Source organism: Hemiscyllium ocellatum, chromosome 11, assembly GCF_020745735.1.
Source record: "Hemiscyllium ocellatum isolate sHemOce1 chromosome 11, sHemOce1.pat.X.cur, whole genome shotgun sequence".
In the NCBI taxonomy this organism is placed as follows: Eukaryota; Metazoa; Chordata; class Chondrichthyes; order Orectolobiformes; family Hemiscylliidae; genus Hemiscyllium; species Hemiscyllium ocellatum.
In genome coordinates this window covers 12,058,215-12,072,822 of record NC_083411.1, presented here as the reverse complement: position 1 = coordinate 12,072,822, position 14,608 = coordinate 12,058,215, and the positions used below count along the sequence as shown (strand labels likewise).

Genomic DNA, 14,608 nt, shown 5'->3' with positions numbered 1-14,608 from the left:
TTGGATACATGAATAGGAAAAGTTCGGAGGAATGTAGGCCAGGAGCAGGCAGGTGGGAGTAGTTTAGTTTGGAATTATGGTCAGCATGGACTGGTTGGACCGAAGGGTCTGCTTCAATGCTGTATGATTGTATGTCCATCGAGACAATGGGGGCTGAGGAAGTTCAGCTGCCACCAGTGACTCTGGAGTGGAAGTGGAAGTCACCGTTATGGAGAGAGCCTTGCCCACCCCTTAAAGAAACAGCTCTACCCAAGTGTAGAGTAGCTCAGATCCAAGTAACAATTCTTCCCAAGCCAGCCCAGGGCAGCCCAGCCCAGATAGCAGTTGCTTCTTAACTGCTCTTAGTATAAATAACAATGACTTCATCAAACAGTTATTTGTCTAAGCAACACTTTCTAGTCCACATAGCAAGGTGTACCAAGTTCTCCAGTCCAAACAGCTCAAGCCAATCAGCAACAGATTACAGCCCCAGACCAAGCAGCAGCAGCAAACCTCCATCTCCTCCTCAACAGGGTGCCATCTGAACTCCAAGGTCTTCTGGGTCAGAGAGAGGACAACTACTATTGCACTATCAGACATCTACTGAATTCAGCTCTTAGATATTTAGCCTGTTCAGAGAGGTCATTCAACACCTCGAGAGCAGATGGGACTCCTGCTTCAGAGGAAGGGATATTACCAATGTGCTCCAAGAGTCCCTGCCCAAATACAAGTTTCAATGAGCATCAATCAACTCTGGAGCTCTTTTGGTTGACCTAAGGGTTCTTATGGCCCAGTGGTAGTGCCCTTACCTTTGAGCCAGGAGGCCTGGGTTCAAGACCCACATGCTCCAGAGATGTGTCATAATGTCTCTGAACTGGTTCATTTGAAACTTTTTAGCTTTTACCGCCGAACCCAGCGGCCTGACTCCAAATGACATCTGCTTCGGAACTATGTAATAATATCTTCTGAACAGATTGATTAGAAAATATAGTTGACATTCGAGGGCTCTTATGTTGCAAAGCTACTGTGCCTATCTCGGGACCAGAAGGTCTGGAGTCAAGTCCCACCTGCCCCAGACATGTGTCATTTCATAACTCAACCCATTCAGGTATATTTTGGTTGACTATTAAAAGGAACCTGTATTTTTAACACTGAATTTGTGTTTATTGCTTAGTTTGCTTTCCAATCTGTGAGCCTTGCATATTACCCAACTTAAAAACAAAAGGGAGACAAGGGACGAACAATGCCAAATTTTTACATTCTTTCATGAGAAGGGAGCTTTGTGGACAAAGCCGTCATTTGCTGCCCTTGTTATGGATCAGGCCAAACCCCCTCAAGGTATATTAAGGTAGCTTAGACCCTAACTTTTTCTTATTTTAAAGGCAGATGTGAGTTGGATATTCCCAGTGTGATGCAACTTTAAGCAAAACACGTTTGATTTAAACACTACAGTTAAAACACGAACATCAGAAAGCGGATTTTAGAATAACTTAACTATTGGAAAATTCAACCAAATACTTATTTCACTAACTTAGTTAACTGTTCCAAAGTAGTAACATCCCATAAACACACCCTTTGCAAAAAGGTAAATTCAAATACAGAAGGGAAAAATATCCAGAGAAATTTCAGGAAATGTCAGTTAGGAATCATTTACTGAAGCTGGTAACCCTTCTGGACTCAAAACATCTGACTGTGACAGCTAAAAAAAACCTAGTAAAATCGGAACTGGGAGAACTGGACACTTCCCTTCCATTGTTAAACTGCTTTTTTTTGAAAAACTTAAAGGCTTTTACACTATTGATTCATGATATCAGGGTGCTGGTGCTGGACTGGGGCAGAAAACATCAAAAATCACATGACAGCAGGTTATCGTCCCATTTAGATTAGATTACTTACAGTATGGAAACAGGCCTTTCGGCCCAACAAGTCCACACCAACCCTCCGAAGAGCAACCCATTCACCTACAATTACCCCCTCACCTAACACTACAGGCAATTTAGCATGGCCAAATCACCTAACCTGCACATATTTGGACTGTGGGAGGAAACCGGAGCACCTGGAGGAAACCCACACAGACACCGGGAGAATGTGCAAATTCCACACAGACAGGGTCTCTGGCGCTGTGAGGCAGCAGTGTTAACCACTGTGCCACTGTACCGCCCAACAGGTTTATTTGAAACCGTGAGCTTTTGAAGCCCCCGCTCCTTCCTCAGGCAGCTAATGAGAGAGAATACATCAGACACAGAATTTATACGTAAAATATCAAAGGGTCATACATCCTAGGTGAATGTGTTAAACAGATTTAGATGGCTATTAAGTCTTTAAACAGTTAGAATGGAGGTGCAGATTTTGATTGATTAATATGCAAACCCCAGAATTTCTTTCAAGTCACTGCTCCAAGATAACTTTAGGTTTTATTAGAGTAAAGGTGACACCTCAGGTCAGACAATGCATTTTAGGTGTGAGGCCATGTTTCAAGTCTGTTTGCTTCTCAACCTACAGTCAGACTGGCTTTATTTCCAGGTTGAATTTTATTAGGAATAAATCGAGACTAACTACTAAGAAGAGAAAATACCCTGGGACCACAGGGAGAAGACCAGGCAATCATCGTCACGTGGATCAAAATCTAGTATGGTGGGGTATGATCATCCAGAGTTACATTAAAGCACAAGATATTTAATTAGATTTACAGTGTAAATTGTTAAGTTTGTATTTTATTATTATTAAGATGCAACTCGTAGTTTCTTTGCTAGGTATAAGAGTTAAGTACACTATAAGGCAGGCACAACAAATTTATAAATTCCTACTTTGGAAATAAAACCAGTCTGACTCCAGGTTGAGAAACAAACAGACTCAAAACATGGCCTCACACCTAAAATGCATTGTCTGCCCTGAGATATCACCTTTATTCTGAAGTTATCTTGAGGCAGTGACTTGAAACAAATTCTGGGATTTACACACTATTCAAGCCCTCCCAGATGAAGGGCTTTTGTCCAAAACGTTGATTCTCCTGCTCCTCGGATGCTGCCTGATCTGCTGTGCTTTTCCAGCACCACTCTAATCTAGATTCTATTTAACCAAAACCTGTGGCTCCATTCTAACTGATTAAAGACTCAATAGCTATCTAGGCTTTTCAATACATTTGGGTAAGTTATATGATCCTTTGACCTTTTGCTTATAAATTTTGGGCCTGATGCATTCTCCCTCATGAGCTGATTGAGGAAGAAGCAGGGACTCTGACAGCTTGTGGTATCAAATAAACCTGTTGGACCATAACCCTCACACTGTGATTTTTGACGATTGATTCAGGCTAGCTCCCCAGCCACTTTGGCACCTCTGCCTTTACACTGCTGTCTTCCAAAAAAAACCATGACAAAATTATCTTTTTAAAGTGACAGCATTATCACAACCTTTCCATAACTGCTCATAAGATGGAGGTACAGATGACAAAGGTAGGTGGAAGAATACATAATGTTGAGGAAGTGGGAGGCTGCAGAAGGACTTGGACAAGCTGGAGACTGGGTAGAGAGGTGTTAGATGGAATACTCTGTGGGAAAGGGTGAGGTTTTGCACTTTGATAAAAAGAATTGCACCACTGTAGCTGGTGAATTTGAACTTAAGTAATGCAATCTGGAATTGAAAGCTAGTCTGAGTGATGATCACCATGAAATCGTCTGCCATGTTTACTTATTCTGGCCAACATGTGACTCTGGATCCACAGTAAAGTAGCAAATTCTGAAGCTCCTGCTGAAGTAGCCGAGAGAGCCACGCAGTTCAAGGGCAATAAACGATGGACAAAAAATGCTTTCCTTCTCGGCACACCCACACTCAGGAAGGAGTAAAAGAAAGGTGACAGTGAAAACATTAGCATTTACAAAAGCAGCTTAATTCAGTAAGTAAAGGCAAGGAATAACTTATCCAAATTAAAATATTGTAATGAATAAATATTTTAAGGGCCAGCCAATTCTAGAAGAGTAAGAAAATAAACCCGTTTAAGGCCAACCCAAGAAATCTATTCCACGTACAGGTCGCTTTGCTATAACGTGCATCTCATTCACGTGAATTCGCTGTAACATCATTGACGAACTGGTGACACTGTTACTAAAGCATAAACTTTTAAAACGTGTTATCTGTAACGCAATTACTAAGCCAACAACTTAAGCGCTGTTTCTAAGGCACGACTTTTCTATAACATGGGGTTGCACAAGAAAACAACCATCACGTTATAGAAGAACTACCTGTATTTCTTCAAATAACAATATCTGATAAAACAGTTTTAGTTTAACTCAGGTTACGCAAATCTGCTTCTCTTGCAAACATTAAATAGAAACGAGTTGCCTCTCCTTAGAATAAAAACTGCCAAAGGGGATAACCGTTTACACAGTCATCTAATCTTGTACCATACATTACAGACAAATGGAGTAATAAGACCACTTGGCATGAATGGAGGTAATACTGGACAGTTGACTTGATGTTACCTACCTGTTGGTATGAAGTCTACGCAATGGATCCGTTCTGTGGCATGATGAAAGCTGGCAGCCAAAATCACTAATGTCAAGGCTGGCAACATCACTTGTGTGTCCCCTTTGTGGTAGCAAGGGGAATGGTTCATCTGGTGCTAGGAACTTACCATACAAATCATCTGACATTTTTATGCTGGTAGGGACCTGTCAAGAACAGATAAAGGAAACTTTTCATACAGTGCCATCAATTCCACTACCAAAGAATCATACAGAAGGCTATTTGTTCCCTCATGTCTGTACCAGCTCCCCAAAAATACCCAGCTCATCCTATTCTCCAGTAGCCACAAATACCACTTTATAATGAGACCCATCCCCCTGCACATTTCCCCCTCATTATGATTATATGCCATGTTTCTATTTCACAGAAGCCTTGCGATCTGTAATTTCTTAACACTGAGAATTTGGTTAAGCTTGTAAGACAGTTACTGAATTGGTAAATCTCGATTGTAGACCCAGACACTTGAACCGAAAATCCAGGTACACACCAAGAGCAGTAGCAATGGAGTGCTGCACTGTCAAAGAAATCAGTTTTAAGATGGAGCATTAGGTGGACATTAAAAGCCCAATGATTCTGCTTCAAAGTGAAGGAGCAGATCTCTCCCCACTGTCTTGGGTACTACTGATCACTCAATCAACAGCACCAAAATCGGTTACTTGGCGATCAGCATAATATTCCTCCTGAGAATTTGCAGTCTGCATCATTCCCACAACAGTGAAGTGTCCGTGAATACGAAGGGCGACTGGACTTGAAACATTAACTGTATTTTTGTCTCAACAGGTGCTGCTGAATTTCTCCAGCAATTTTTGTTTCTCTTCCCAATTCAGCCCAACAGTTAAAAATTCCATTCGTGATAAGTAGATATTATATGGGACAGGAGCTTCAACCCTCACTGTCAGTACATAAGCAAAGGAGATTTTAAAAAACAATACATTAGGGAAGGAATTTATTTTATCAACATCTGATCTCCTTTTTAAAAAAAGCATGAACACGAAGAACTATTTTCTCCAGTCAGCCTTTCCTTACACCAAAATGCTTTTCAAACTAGTTGTACATGTTAGAAGATGTAATCAAACTTAAAACCATATGGATTTAAAGAAAATGAAATTGTGCGCTTACAAACGAAATGAAAGGCATAGCAGTGTGGATGCTGAATATCTGAAACAAAAACAGAAAATGCTGGAAATACACAGCAGGGTATTCAGTGTCAGCTTTTGCAACAATGGTCCTTCATCCAGACCCCACTTAATATTTTCCTAATGTCATGATTAAATATTTATTGTCAATGGTCACAATCCAAATGCCTCTTAAATGTTGCAATTATACCAGCCTCCACCACTTCCTCTGGCAGCTCATTCCATGCAAGCACCACTCTCTGTGTGAAAAAGTTGCCCCTTAGCTCTCTTTTATATCTTTCCCCTCTCATCCTAAACTTATGCCCTCTAGTTCTGAACTCCCCGACCCCAGGGAAAAGACTTTGTCTATTTACCCTATCCATGCCCCTCATGATTTTGTAAACCTCTATAAGGTCACCCCTCAGCCTCTGACGCTCCAGGGAAAACAGCCTCAGCCTGTTCAGCCTCTCCCTATAGCAGAGAAAAACAGGATTTTGGTTTGAATAGGGAGAAAAGTATTTCTAAGGGGGAAGGTTTTGAAAGATGATTGGGGAGGGGAAAGCATGGAGAGTTGGCAGACTCAAGCCTGGGAACTAGCGAGCACAATGGCTGGCAGAAGCAGTTGTAAAGTAGGAGTTCAGGATCAAAGAAGTACCTAGCAGTCTGGAAAGAAGACTCTCTTTTGAACACCCAAAAGAAATAAGACTACCTTGATGAGTCATTTACAATAAGCTTAAATGTGGCCTACAAATGGGATGAGATGCTGACATTTTTGGTACATTAAAGTGAGGGAACCTATACAGCCCACTCTATTCAGTTGGTCCAATAGTTGGCTTTGGGAGAGTGTGGGAAATTTTACTTGAGGCCCCTTTAAGTCATTTGCAGCACTTCAGTTAACTTACATGAGTCAGACATGTGTGAGGGAGACTGAAAGGTTGCTCAGTGACTAGCCAGCTCAGAGGAAACAATGAACTTTGATTTCAGCTACACTGCTAAACACGGTAAACCAGTTCAACTGTGGATCACTTTACACGGAACAATGTTACCTCATGCTTGCCTTTAACTAACATATCAGCAGCAGCTAATCAATGGTGCTTTGGAGCCCATTTGGGACTCTCATCAATCTCCTTGTGCATATATTTCATATCAGCCAGATTTTTGACTATTCACCGGCTCTATTCAGGAAATCAGTGATAAAAAGAATTAAGCATAAAATAATGAGACTGGCACGTTTATAGCACCTTTTATGACCTCAAGCTATTACAGAGCTCCTTACAACTAATGAGGCACTTCTAAAGAATAATGCAGCAAAAACATTGCAAATAGAAAGATCCCATACACCAGCAGAATTGCTTTAGCTGATGCTGAAGACTACATGCGAGAGAGTTCAGAAACTCCAACTCCTTTCTTGAGTTTGTGCTCTGGGACGTTTCACAGCCAGCTGAGGAGTAGAAATGCCCCACTTGCACCCTAATTCCCTCTTCCCTCCTTTTTGCCCAACCACTCATTTCCTCACTCACATTCCTGCACAATCTCTCCCTCGCTTCCTCACTCATCACACACTCTCCCCTCCCCTCCACTTCTTGCTCTCTGTCCCATTTCCTGTTGCCTCCATCCCTTCTCTGACAGCGATCCTCTCCCCTTCCCTACCTGGCTCACTCTCAATCATCAGTCCCTCTCTTCACCCTCACCTCCCACAGTCCTCTAAACATGATCCCTTATTCCCTATCTGCACACTCCCCCATTCCAGTCTTCCACCTTCACTACTCCGCTACTCTCCCCCTCCACCCCCTCCCTTTCTCACCTCCTTCTTTACACTTTCCCTTGCAATCTCTTTTCTCCTCCTCATTGACAACCTCCCATCCTCCCTTCTATTGTACACCCACCACCCCTTTCCCACTCTCTCCTGCCTCTCTCACTCAGTCCCCTCCAACCATTTCACTCCCCACTCCCTCTCCCCAAACCGCCTTCCAACCCCATCTCTCCCGAACCTCCTCACTCCTGCTCCTCCCTCATCCTCGCACCCCGACGCATACTCCCCAACCTCCCTTCACCTCCTTCTCTCTCATCTGTCAAACCCATCCCTTCTCTCCTCTCCCCCACCCAGATCCTGCACTCTTCCCACCTCTCTCTTACCTGCAACTATAAGCACATCCTCCACATCCTCCCCCTCAACCCCAGCCCTCACGTACCTTCCTTTCTCCTCCCACCTACCCTCCCAAACCTTCTTTCAACCCATACCCTCTCTAACCCTAACCCTCTCCTCCTCCCCCTCCTGTCCAACCCCCACCTTTACCCCCTTCTTCCCTCACACAGCCTCCCCTTTGCCCCTCTCCCACTTCACAGCTTCACCTTTTCCTTCCCAATCCCCCAACTGCGCCCCGACCGCCGTCACACCCCTCCCCCTCTCTCAGCTCCTACCCCCCACCCTCAGGCCCGCCCCCAACTCCCTCACCCTCACTGTCCCTCACCCTCACTGTCCCTCACCCTCACTATCCCTCACCCTCAAAACCCGCTCCTCTATAACCCCCCCCATCCCCTCCACCCTCACACCCCCCTCCTCCCTCTCCCCCGATTATAATGATCTCGGTGCTTTTTATCGATTTCTAATTTCATTTCTGTCTTTTACCTGAATCTCCTTCGGCTCCGGCCTTCGCTCCGCGACGTCACTTCCGCCGCAGTATCTATTTCCGGTTCCGGCCCGCGGTTGTGTGCGGTACTGCAGATTCACGGTCACATACTGTCCACACTGCATTATTACTGTCCTTACACCAGTGTCACTGCATTATTACTGTCCTTACACCAGTGTCACTGCATTATTACTGTCCTTACCCCAGTGTTACTGCATTATTACTGTCCTTACCCCAGTGTCACTGCGTTATTACTGTCCTTACCCCAGTGTCACTGCATTATTACTGTCCTTACACCAGTGTTACTGCATTATTACTGTCCTTACCCCAGTGTTACTGCATCATTACTGTCCTTACCCCAGTGTTACTGCATTATTACTGTCCTTACCCCAGTGTTACTGCATCATTACTGTCCTTACCCCAGTGTCACTGCATTATTACTGTCCTTACCCCAGTGTCACTGCATTATTACTGTCCTTACACCAGTGTCACTGCATTATTACTGTCCTTACCCCAGTGTTACTGCATTATTACTGTCCTTACCCCAGTGTCACTGCGTTATTACTGTCCTTACACCAGTGTTACTGCATTATTACTGTCCTTACCCCAGTGTCACTGCATTATTACTGTCCTTACCCCAGTGTCACTGCATTATTACTGTCCTTACACCAGTGTTACTGCGTTATTACTGTCCTTACACCAGTGTCACTGCATTATTACTGTCCTTACCCCAGTGTTACTGCGTTATTACTGTCCTTACACCAGTGTCACTGCATTATTACTGTCCTTACCCCAGTGTCACTGCATTATTACTGTCCTTACCCCAGTGTTACTGCGTTATTACTGTCCTTACACCAGTGTCACTGCATTATTACTGTCCTTACCCCAGTGTCACTGCATTATTACTGTCCTTACCCCAGTGTTACTGCGTTATTACTGTCCTTACACCAGTGTCACTGCATTATTACTGTCCTTACCCCAGTGTCACTGCATTATTACTGTCCTTACCCCAGTGTTACTGCGTTATTACTGTCCTTACCCCAGTGTCACTGCATTATTACTGTCCTTACCCCAGTGTCACTGCATTATTACTGTCCTTACCCCAGTGTCACTGCATTATTACTGTCCTTACCCCAGTGTTACTGCGTTATTACTGTCCTTACACCAGTGTCACTGCATTATTACTGTCCTTACCCCAGTGTCACTGCATTATTACTGTCCTTACCCCAGTGTAACTGCATTATTACTGTCCTTACCCCAGTGTTACTGCGTTATTACTGTCCTTACCCCAGTGTCACTGCATTATTACTGTCCTTACCCCAGTGTCACTGCATTATTACTGTCCTTACCCCAGTGTTACTGCATTATTACTGCCCTTACCCCAGTATCACTGCGTTATTACTGTCCTTACACCAGTGTCACTGCATTATTACTGTCCTTACCCCAGTGTCACTGCATTATTACTGTCCTTACCCCAGTGTAACTGCATTATTACTGTCCTTACCCCAGTGTTACTGCGTTATTACTGTCCTTACCCCAGTGTCACTGCGTTATTACTGTCCTTACCCCAGTGTCACTGCATTATTACTGTCCTTACCCCAGTGTTACTGCATTATTACTGTCCTTACCCCAGTGTCACTGCATTATTACTGTCCTTACCCCAGTGTTACTGCGTTATTACTGTCCTTACCCCAGTGTCACTGCGTTATTACTGCCCTTACCCCAGTGTTACTGCATTATTACTGTCCTTACCCCAATGTCACTGCGTTATTACTGTCCTTACCCCAGTGTTACTGCATTATTACTGTCCTTACCCCAGTGTCACTGCGTTATTACTGTCCTTACCCCAGTGTTACTGCGTTATTACTGTCCTTACCCCAGTGTCACTGCATCATTACTGTCCTTACCCCAGTGTCACTGCATTATTACTGTCCTTACCCCAGTGTAACTGCGTTATTACTGTCCTTACCCCAGTGTCACTGCATTATTACTGTCCTTACCCCAGTGTCACTGTGTTATTACTGCCCTTACCCCAGTATCACTGCATTATTACTGTCCTTACCCCAGTGTCACTGCATTATTACTGTCCTTACCCCAGTGTCACTGCGTTATTACTGTCCTTACCTCAGTGTTACTGCGTTATTACTGTCTTTACCCCAGTGTCACTGCGTTATTACTGTCCTTACCCCAGTGTAACTGCATCATTACTGTCCTTACCCCAGTGTCACTGCATTATTACTGTCCTTACCCCAGTGTAACTGCATCATTACTGTCCTTACCCCAGTGTCACTGCATTATTACTGTCCTTACCCCAGTGTAACTGCGTTATTACTGTCCTTACCCCAGTGTCACTGCATTATTACTGTCCTTACCCCAGTGTCACTGCGTTATTACTGTCCTTACCCCAGTGTCACTGCATTATTACTGTCCTTACCCCAGTAGCACCACATTATTACTGCACTAATACAGTCCATACTGCATTATTACTGTCCTTACCCCAGTGTCACTGCGTTATTACTGCACTGATACTGTTCACACTGCATTATTACTGCCCTTACCCCAGTGTCACTGCGTTATTACTGCACTGATACTGTCCATACTGCATTATTACTGTCCTTATCCCAGTGTCACTGCATTAATACAGTATTGATATTGTCCATATTGCATTGTTACTGTCCCTACCCCAGCGTCACTGCATTACTACTGCATTCATACTGTCCATACTGAATTATTACTGTCCTTCACCCAGTGTCACTGCATTATTGCTGTTCATACTGCATTATTACTGTCCTTACCCCAGTAGCACCACATTATTACTGCACTAATACAGTCCATACTGCATTATTACTGTCCTTACCCCAGTGTCACTGCATTATTGCAGCACTAATGCTGTCCATGCTGCATTATTACTATCTGTCCCCAGTGTCACTGCATTAATACTGCATTGATACTGCCCCTACTGCATTATTACTGTCCTTACCCCAGTGTCACTACATTATTGCAGCCCTGATATTGTCCATACTGCATTATTACCGTCCTTACCCCAGTGTCACTGCATTATTAAAGCACTGGTACTGTCCACACTGCATTATTGCTGTCATTACCCCAGTGTCACTGCATTATTACTCCATTGATACTGTCCAACTGCATTATTACTATCCTTACCACAGTGTCACTGCATTATTACTGCATTGATACTGTCCAAACTGCATTATTACTGTCCTTACCCCAGTGTCATTGCATTATTACTGCATTGATACTGTCCATACTGCATTGTTACTGTCCTTACCCCAGTGTCACTGCAGTATCACAGCACTGATACTGGAGTAAGGGCAGTAATAATGCAGTATGGACTGTACTAATGCAGTAATAATGCAGTGGCACTGGGATAAGGACAGTAATAATGCAGTATGGACAGAATCAGTGCTGTAATAATGCAGTGACACTGAGGTAAGTACAGCAATAATGCAGTGACACTGGGGTAAGGAGAGTAATAATGCAGTATGAACAGTATCAGTGCTGTAATAATGCAGTGACACTGGGGTAAGGACAGTAATAATGCAGTATGGACAGTATCAGTGCTGTAATAATGCAGTGACACTGGGGTAAGGACATTAATGATGCAGCGACACTGGGGAAAGTACAGTAATAAAGCAGTATATACAGTATCAGTGCTGTAATAATGCAGTGTCTCTGGGGTAAGGACAGTAATAATGCAGTATGGACTGTATCAATGCAGTAATAACACAGCGTCACTGGGGACAGTATCAGTGCTGTAATAATGCAGTGACTTGGGGTAAGAACAGTAATAATGCAGTTTGGACAGTATCAATGCAGTAATAATGCAGTGACACTGGGGTATGGGCAGTAATAATGCAGTATGGACAATACCAGTGCTGTAATAATGCAGTGACACTGGGGTAAGGACAGTAATAATGCAGTAGGGACAGTATCAGTGCTGTGTTAAAAACAATGACTGCAGATGCTGGAAACCAGATTCTGGATCAGTGGTGCTGGAAGAGCACAGCAGTTCCGGCAACATCCAAAGTGCAGTGAAATCAATGTTTTGGGCAAAAGCCTTTCATCAGGAATAAAGGCAGTGAGCCTGAAGCGTGGAGAGATAAGCTAGAGGAGGGTGGAGGTGGGGAGACTGTCCCCATGACTTGTCCGGACTTGTCCTATCTGCCTAGCTCCTTTTCCACCTATCCACTCCACCCTCTCCTGCCTGACCTATCATCTTCATCCCCCTCCTCCACTCACCCATTGTACTCTATGCTACTTTCTCCCCACCCCCACTCCCCTCTAGCTTATCTCTCCACACTTCAGGCTCACTGCCTTCATTCCTGATGAAAGGCTTTTGCCCAAAACATCGATTTTGCTGCTCGTTGGATGCTGCCTGAACGGCTGTGGTCTTCCAGCACCACTGATCCAGAATCTGCTTTCCACCATCTGCAGTCATTGTTTTTACCATAGCACTGATACTGTCCATACTGCTTTATTGCTGTCCTTACCCCAGTGTAACTGCATTATTACAGCACTGGTACTGTCCATACTGCATTATTACTGTCCTTACCCCAGTGTCACTGCATTAATACGATGTTACTGACATTGTCCATATTGCATTGTTACTGTCCCTACCCCAGCATCACTGCATTACTACTGCATTGATACTGACCATACTGAATTATTACTATCCTTACCCCAGTGTCACTGAATTATAACTGCATTGATACTGTTCGTACTGCATTATTACTGTTCTTACCCCAGTGTCACGACATTATTACTGCACTGATGCTGTCCATGCTGTATTGTTACTGTCCTTACCCTAGTAGCACCGCATTATTACTGCACTGATACAGTCCATACTGCATTATTACTGTCCTTACCCCAGTGTCACTGCATTATTACTGCATTGATACTGTCCACACTGCATTATTGCTGTCCTTACCCCAGTGTCACTGCATTATTAAAGCACTGATGCTGTCCATGCTGCATTATTAGTGTCTGTCCCCTGTGTCACTGCATTAATACTGCATTGATACTGTCCCTACTGCATTATTACTGTCCTTACCCCAGTGTCACTGTGTTATTACAGCCCTGATATTGTCCATACTGCATTATTACTGTCCTTACCCCAGTATCTCTGCATTGTTAAAGCTCAAGTACTGTCCACACTGCATTATTACTGTCCTTACCCCAGTGTCGCTGCATTATTAGTGCATTGATACTGTCGAACTGCATTATTACTGTCCTTACCCCAATGTCACTGCATTATTACTGCATTGATACTGTCTATACTGCATTATTACTGTCCTTACCGCAGTGTCACTGCATTATAACTGCATTGATACTGTCCAAACTGCATTATTACTGTCCTTACCCCAGTGTCACTGCATTATCACTGCATTGATACTGTCCATACTGCATTGTTACTGTCCTTACCCCAGTGTCACTGTGTTATTACAGCACTGATACTAGGGTAAGGGCTGTAATAATGCAGTATGGACTGTACTAATGCAGTAATAATGCAGTGGCACTGGGGTAAGGACAGTAATAATGCAGTATGGACAGAATCAGTGCTGTAATAACGCAGTGACACTGAGGTAAGCACAGCAATAATGCAGTGACACTGGGGTAAGGAGAGTAATAATACAGTATGAACAGTATCAGATCTATAATAATGCAGTGACACTGGGGTAAGGACATTAATGATACAGCGACACTGGGGAAAGTACAGTAATAATGCAGTATGTACAGTATCAGTGCTGTAATAATGCAGTGACACTGGGGTAAGGACAGTAATAATGCAATATGGACAGTATCAATGCAGTAATAACACAGCGTCACTGGGGACAGTATCAGTGCTGTAATAATACAGTGACATTGGGGTAAGAACAGTAATAATGCAGTTTGGACAGTATCAATGCAGTAATAATGCAGTGACACTGGGGTAAGGGCAGTAATAATGCAGTATGGACAGTACCAGTGCTGTAATAATGCAGTGGCACTGGGGTAAGGACAGTAATAATGCAGTATGGACAGTATCAGTGCTGTGTAAAAACAATGACTGCAGATGCTGGAAACCAGATTCTGGATCAGTGGTGCTGGAAGAGCACAGCAGTTCAGGCAGCATCCAAAGTGCAGTGAAATCGACGTTTCGGGCAAAAGCCTTTCATCAGGAATAAAGGCAGTGAGCCCGAAGTGTGGAGAGATAAGCTAGAGGAGGGTGGGGGTGGGGAGACTGTCCCCATGACTTGTCCGGAGTTGTCCTATCTGCCTAGCTCCTTTTCCACCTATCCACTCCACCCTCTCCTGCCTGACCTATCATCTTCATCCCCCTCCTCCATTCACCCATTGTACTCT

The 14,608-nt window shown here is 43.8% G+C and overlaps 1 protein-coding gene across 1 annotated transcript in view; it reads right to left on the bottom strand.

The window, feature by feature from the left end:
* fam199x (family with sequence similarity 199, X-linked) overlaps positions 1-8,284 on the bottom strand; it is a 31,710-nt gene extending 23,426 nt beyond the window's left edge. The window contains exons 1-2 of the mRNA XM_060832407.1: positions 8,245-8,284; positions 4,462-4,646 (exon numbers count right to left, since the gene is read on the bottom strand). Of these exons, the coding sequence (XP_060688390.1) occupies positions 4,462-4,628 (167 nt within the window). The 5' untranslated portion in view covers positions 4,629-4,646; positions 8,245-8,284. The remainder of the gene's footprint in view (positions 1-4,461; positions 4,647-8,244) is intronic.
* Between the last annotated feature and the right edge of the window lie 6,324 nt (positions 8,285-14,608).